This window comes from Megalopta genalis, chromosome 5 (genome assembly GCF_051020955.1).
Source record: "Megalopta genalis isolate 19385.01 chromosome 5, iyMegGena1_principal, whole genome shotgun sequence".
Taxonomy (NCBI): Eukaryota; Metazoa; Arthropoda; class Insecta; order Hymenoptera; family Halictidae; genus Megalopta; species Megalopta genalis.
The window spans coordinates 8558051-8565018 of record NC_135017.1 but is presented as its reverse complement, the minus strand read 5'-3'; the positions used below and the strand labels follow the sequence as shown (position 1 = coordinate 8565018).

At 33.1% G+C, this 6968-nt stretch overlaps 2 protein-coding genes across 2 annotated transcripts in view; one reads left to right on the top strand and one right to left on the bottom strand.

Moving 5' to 3' along the window:
* The first annotated feature begins 1748 nt into the window (after nucleotides 1–1748).
* l(2)37Cd (general transcription factor IIIC subunit l(2)37Cd) lies at nucleotides 1749–4814 on the top strand. Its single transcript, XM_033471395.2, has 8 exons — nucleotides 1749–1940; nucleotides 2204–2375; nucleotides 2475–2651; nucleotides 2724–3222; nucleotides 3295–3870; nucleotides 3941–4146; nucleotides 4227–4410; nucleotides 4499–4814. The coding sequence occupies exons 2-8, from the start codon at nucleotides 2226–2228 to the stop codon at nucleotides 4657–4659; spliced, it is 1953 nt and encodes a 650-aa protein (XP_033327286.2). The 5' UTR covers nucleotides 1749–1940; nucleotides 2204–2225; the 3' UTR covers nucleotides 4660–4814.
* slf (C-type lectin domain-containing protein slf) overlaps nucleotides 4734–6968 on the bottom strand; it is a 26949-nt gene continuing 24714 nt past the window's right edge. The window contains exon 4 of the mRNA XM_033471399.2: nucleotides 4734–5906. Within this exon, the coding sequence (XP_033327290.1) occupies nucleotides 5524–5906 (383 nt within the window). The 3' untranslated portion in view covers nucleotides 4734–5523. The remainder of the gene's footprint in view (nucleotides 5907–6968) is intronic.

The following is a 6968-nucleotide window of genomic DNA, read 5'->3' as shown; positions in this document are numbered from 1 at the left end:
CGTATTGTTATAAAATTATTATTATTGTTATCGAAAAATTGTTAAAAGTGTAACCGGTGCATGAGAGAAATTCAAGAGAAATTCGTGAGAAGTTCAATTTCATATGTACAAAATGCACCAGATTATACAGGGTGTCCCAAGAATGTCTCCTTAACGAAAATTCAATCTGCGGCATTGGTTACGAGTTACTAACGAAAAACAATGACCAATCAGAGGCAAGATCAGCTGGCACGTGACAACCGAGCCAATCAGCAGAACTGGGCCCAGGAACCCCCACTTCCGGATTGCGAGATACTTTTGGAACACCCTGATAAAATGAAAATAACTCGGAGAAACTGATTTGGATTTCGAGTTAAAATGACTGCGACAGCAAAGAGTTGAGTCTAATTCAATGCCGTAATTGAAAGATATAGCATTAATTTATTAATTAATTTACTATTTTTTTAATAGAAAAATATTTACATATAATATTATAATTGAGAAAATATACATATAATATTATATATTATATATTTATTATATATTATTATTTATTTACATATTATATATTATATATTATAAATATATAAAATATTATAATTAAGAAAAAGAAGCATTTAATATTGTAATCGAGTTTTAAATTCAAGAATTCAATTCACACAGAATTAAATTCAATTGTAGCATAATTGAGCATCTTGAAACGTTAGAAAGCAGTAACGCGGGAAACTAGAATTTGGAACGGAAAATATTAGTTCGACGAAGCTGCAGTTCTTTGAAACACATCGTCGAACAAACGATTCAAGGGGAGGGCATAAGCACTATAAGCGGACGGTTAAACCGAAAAGTCGTGAATGAAAGATTCACACACAACTTGGAAATTATTTGCTAGTTGATAACAGTTCATAGAACTTCCTAGCTCAGCCGAACCAGGAAGCTATAACATTTATAAACAACGTACAATTATTGACGTTTCCATTTGTTCGAGAACCACGTACTTTGTCGAATGCGCCAATTTTCCAACAGTTTGTAACAGAGAATATACATTGAAACAAAATTAATAAGCTAATCATTAAATATAGTGAAAGACGACTTTTTTTTATTAGTAAACTTTTTTTCACAATTATTTCTAAAATAACGTTAATAATTAAAATAATATTACAATGATATTATTATGCATTCACCTAAATATTTTGTCTGTAGTTTTGCGTGTACATTATTTTTGTATAAACTCTTGAACGTTTTCTTTAACTTTAATATTTGATTGTAGAAAAGACTGGCCTTCGTATGCAAGTTTTAGGAGGAATAGGAAATATTTAGATCGTATTTCGTTATTTGTATTGGCTTTCTGTTTCGTTCTTGATTGACATGTGTACGAGATTGACAGCATTACAATATTTACTGTGTTAAATATTTTATTCAAAAAAACTGAGGAAAATCGAGGAAATCGAAGAAAATGCATGCTATCATTTTCTATTCCCCAATGTTTAATCATTCATTCTTGCATCCAATGTCATATATTTTTTGACAACATGGCGTTTCAAATTTTGTACACAATAATAATTATAATATTTAAATACTTTTCATAATATTCAAATACTAAAATACTATAATAATAAGGGCTGTTTCTATCAGTTTGTATTTTATATGCAATTCGGTTTTATGCAGTTCAATATTGAGTGTTTACAGTATTTGATGTTGCATTTTTGCAATTTTCTACATTAAAAATTATTACTTTCTACATTCAATTAAATATACTAATTTACTAAAAAAAACTCTATATCGTAATTATAAAAAATATGGAAGCATATTATATTGCCTGCAGTGAGGCAACCATTCTTATACGAATATTCTGCCATGCCTACTTTCCTAACCTCAAAGTTTGCGGTAAAAATAATGAAGAAAAATGATAAATATTAGGCCAATACTTGTGTGATTGTCTATAATCTATTACCTTCAGTTCTGTAAGTAATATTTAATAATATTTTGTAATAGACATTAAGGATATTAAGAAGTAAACACACGTGTTTTATGTAGACTATGAACTACCTGCTGAAAATGAAACATACAAATTGAAATTGCATTTTATTTATGAGAAGAAATAAATAATTAGTTTATTATACACTTGAATGCAGTATTCTATATTAATATTATAATATCATAATAATTTTATGTGTTGACATTGTTCAGTATATCAGGGTGTGAAACTTAAAAATGTATGTTTTAGGGTGTTAAAGCAAAAATACAAAATGAGTGTAGCAAGTACTGATAGTTCTGAGGAAGCTTCCAATGCACAGGATATGAAGGATGAAGATTTTAATATTGATGATTACCGTAAAGATCTAGGTAGCGATGATTCTTCTGCTGATGTACCAGAAACAAATACTAGCGTTAAGCATGTAAGATTGAATGAATGTAATCATAGTTTTTAAAAAAATTTTGATACAAAAGTTACATTTTTTTGTCATGTAAAAAATGAATATTATACATATATTTAGCATTTTGAAAATAACGAAGACAAAGAAGATGAACAATGCAGAAATGACTACATAGGCCCAGTACTTCCTGGAGGACATAGATTTGACAAGAAGTTTATTTGCATTAAATACCCTGGAAATGTTGTTAATCCAGAAAGGGCTATACAGACATTGGGTGGAATGAGCGTCATTTCCACGGTACAATATATTTTTAAGAATGAGTATAAAAATGCAGAACATTGTACCATAATTAGTTTTATATGTTAACAGGCAGTAAATACACCAAACCGACGTTTGGAATTAAAGTTCAGACCAGATGATGCTTTTTGTAAACCGACTTGTGGTGATAGATACGTGACCAAAGGATTTTTACTTAGAGTTAGAGTTAAAAAGTCTAGAGCGGAACAAGTAGAAAAAGCTGAAGGTAAACAAACAAACAAAAATATAGGTTTAAGTAATACACAGGGTAACAAAGTGCAAAATGAGAATGCAAGTAGAGTGCAAGTACCAGAAACAGAAGTTATGGATACTGACAAAATTGAAAAGGAAGAAGAAGTTATATCTGGGTTAGCTGATCAAGTACAGAGTTGCAGTGTTAATAATGAGGAAGATGCTACTGATCCTCCACAGCCTACTGCACAAAAGATTAAAAAAGACATACCGCCAACATTTGATCGAAGTAAATTCGAAGATCTCTCTAAAGATGAGGAGTACAAGTTGCCAAAATTGAAGGTTTTAGGATGGGTTGACATGGAATTCAAATTTACAAGTATGTATTGCTTATATATTATGTTGTATTTGTGTCTTTTTAACTTGAAATACGTAAAGTAATATTTTTTAGACCTTTGTGATTACCAATACTTACCAATGACTCCAAGTAAAGAGAATCCTAAGAAGTTAGAATATATATACGACAAGATACATCCAAGTAATATACCACGATATTCTTGGTTGAAGAATGATGCACCTTATTTCCTGCCACCAGCAGCATTCAGCCGAATGGACACAATTCAGCAATATGTGCCAAGAACAGAAACATCTTCATGTCCAGACAATATAATAGGGAAGAGTACAAAACGAAAGGCAGGATTTTCAAACTTCATTTACTTTTCAACGCCCGAAGTTCCTTCCAAGCCACCAGCTGGTATAGAAACTGCTATGAAAGTGAAGTTTGTACAGAACACGCATTACCAACAGATACGTAAATTATTTGAAGAGCGACCAATTTGGTCGAAAAGTGCAGTGATTTATCAAACGAAATTTTCTCATGATCGTTTGAAAATTTTATTACCCTCTGTGGCATATTACTTCATGACTGGTCCATGGAAGATTATGTGGGTAAAATTGGGCTACGATCCGAGGAAAGATGTTGCTGCAAGAAAATATCAGACCTTGGATTACAGATTGAAATCTATGCGTAAGATTTATTTCCATTGCAATTACATAAAATAAGAGCAATTATTTTATTATTTCTTTTTTGTGTTTAGATGGCTTGGGCTCTACTGTAAAATGCAAGAGAAATTACTCAGAGTATACCTTGCCATACAGGTCAACACCAGTTGGAAAACAAAAGGTAGTTTCTAGTGGAGTCTCAACGTCGGAACAAGTCAGTAGAAAAGAGTTAGACATGCATGAAAATGTCTATATATACAGGCATGGAATGGTACCTCCATCGAGGCAAATGTTCTACCAGGTTTGCCACAATTTCTTTATAGCGTCAAGTTCTAAACATTTATAGATATTCGAAATTTTACTTTATAAATATCCTTTTAGTATTGCGATGTTCTGGTAGATGAAATACAAGAAATGTTAGCCAAGTTACCTGATCCCTTACCTTCTACAAGGTGCCATGAGAAACGAGGGTGGTTACCAATTGGTTTTGACGCACAATGTAGGGAAATTATTAATAGACAAGTTCGAGCTGTCTTAAGGAAGCAAATGAACATACCTGATGATTGTACGTATTGTTAATTGAAAAGAACAGTAAGCGCTTCGCATCAAATTCAATTACAATTAATTTACATTTTGTTATATTTCGTCTGCAGATCCTACAGATATTCCTAAGCAAAGAGCCAAACGTGGAATGAAAATGAAGTTTAGCAAACTCAAGGCCAGAAAAAGGAGAAAAAAGAATGAACCTAACGCGGAGGAAGGGAAGGAAGAAATCGATGAAGTTAAACCAAGTACCAGCACAGCAGACAATTAGTGAAATTTTATATATAGCTTTGGACGAACGTTGTTGATCACGTTCTCCAGATTTGATAAATAAATATGAAACGATTATTTATGACCTAAAGTTTATTCGTAATTGTGTACAAATTATCAGCCGAATTTCTATTAATAAATACGTTTACACCTTAATGGACGTTTTAATAACGAAATAGGTACATTATGAAAGTAATCCTGAATTGTGGGACATATAATATGTTATGTAACGGCGAGACGTTCTTCCCTAATCTGAATCTTCCGTTCCAGTTTTTATTCTTTCAGGTTATTGAATACAAATAAATACTCTAACATTACATTGGTAAACATGTTATTCGTTCATACTATACATAATATTCTTTGTGTGTTTGAGACAAAAATTTAGTGTATTGTTTACAATTAGGGGAGACAGTGAATAATCCATTGTCTGTGTCATTACCTTCTTGTATCTTACATAGTCCTTACTAGCAAAAGCCTGACGAACCAGATAGAATAACAAATTCTTAACCCCCTAAGCCACAGTTTCATTCATTTCTTCAAGAATTTAACAAAATCATCTTCTGTTCGATGCTTACCAACTATCAATTACTCTTCCCCACCAATGCAGGACGAGCAATCAATATGTAAACAGTTAAGAAATAATTAATAAATTCGGATCAAGGGTTGCCATTTAATACCATGTGTCCCAGAGGGTTAAAAACAACAGCAAACCAATTCGCGCTTAAATAGTTATTTATTGTAGTGGAAATTTCTGACAACGGTTCTCGTTTCCATTCCTTTTTTTTTGGCTGTTGTCTCGCCTAACTTGCAGAGACGAATAGGGCAGGTGCTGATGACGTGAACTTGTTTACTCAGGACTTGGTTTTTAAAGGCGGAGGCTAGGGTTGGTGCTGGCTATGTAGTTCAAAAGCTCCTCGGAGTCCTCGCAGACGAAAGGTTTCTGATGATAGCAAGCCACGTCGTGCCAGCTGATGCCATCCTTGTAGACGTTGTTCAGAACGGACATGCAGGACTCGTTGGTACCATTAATATCGAACTCCGCGTTGTCCGGTTGCCTGACCTTCTTGTGTCCGGTCTGGGACCACGGGTTGAAGTTCCAGCCATCGGGGATTTGGTGTGTGGGCGCCATCTTCTTCCGGTTCGCGGACCAGAACCAGCCATAGAGCGACTTTGGCTCGAGGTCACGGCGGTTTTCGCAGCCCTTGAAGTCGCAGATACGTCCGGACGTCCAAATATAGGGAACATCGTCTGGATAAAAGACAATTTATTGTGTGTGTGATTAACATAGTTTAAGTGAAATTATTAAACTGTAAATGATAGACATATGATAAAAGTTATATATAATAAATATGTATATTCTGAAATGACGAAGACAGTCAAAAGCAGTTAAATTTTTTAATTCGGATATTCAGGAGCAAATTATAAAATATTAAGTTCCTTTCTAATAACTTTGAAATTGAATATATGTGAAATACAGTTGAAATAGGAATTATTTATTGAGAAAATATGATATATAAAAATATTGTATGGTTATTAATATGGATGAAGATATTTCCGTGAAAGTATGAGCTAGCATCAGTTAATTTTAAGTACATGCATATTTGAAATCGGTGATCTCATACTGATTTTTCAATCTTCCAAATTGAATTTGTATTGACAGAGATACGATGGGCACAGATCTTTTTTTAGAAATCGAGTAGGTTTGCTTTTTATATGAAGCAGGTGAATTTCAGAATATATTGTCCTTGCGCACGTGCGCTCGAAAGATTGATGAGTTTTTGTGATGCAACAATGTATATAAAAGGATGAGATTCCTCAGCCTCAACCTACTTAAAGATCCCCCGGTTTTACCTTGAAGATCCAAACGTTAAATCACCGACTTATTGGATATTCTAGGATCATTGTTATGAACAAATGTTACATTCGTTCTTGCAAAATCGTAAGTTCGTTGCAAATTACACCGTTACATTATGTGTTCAAGCTACTACTTTATAACAACTATTTCACTGAAAATAATTTTAATCTAATTTCAAGTGAAATTATTATTTGAAATGTTTATCTCGTCATTAACATCTGAAATATTCATTTAAAAATTCTTCCTTGAAATATATACATATGTTTAGAAATTCTCATTTGAAATATTTGCTTGGAAATTATTGAGACATTCGTTTGGAAATGTTTATTGTCTTGTCGAGAAAGCGTTCGGGAAAAATCGAGTATGCGAAACAGATCGATAAGGATCTAGTTCGATAGGAAAGTGACGACGCGGTATCGTCTGAACAATGCCAGGATATCGGCACCGTGTTTTCT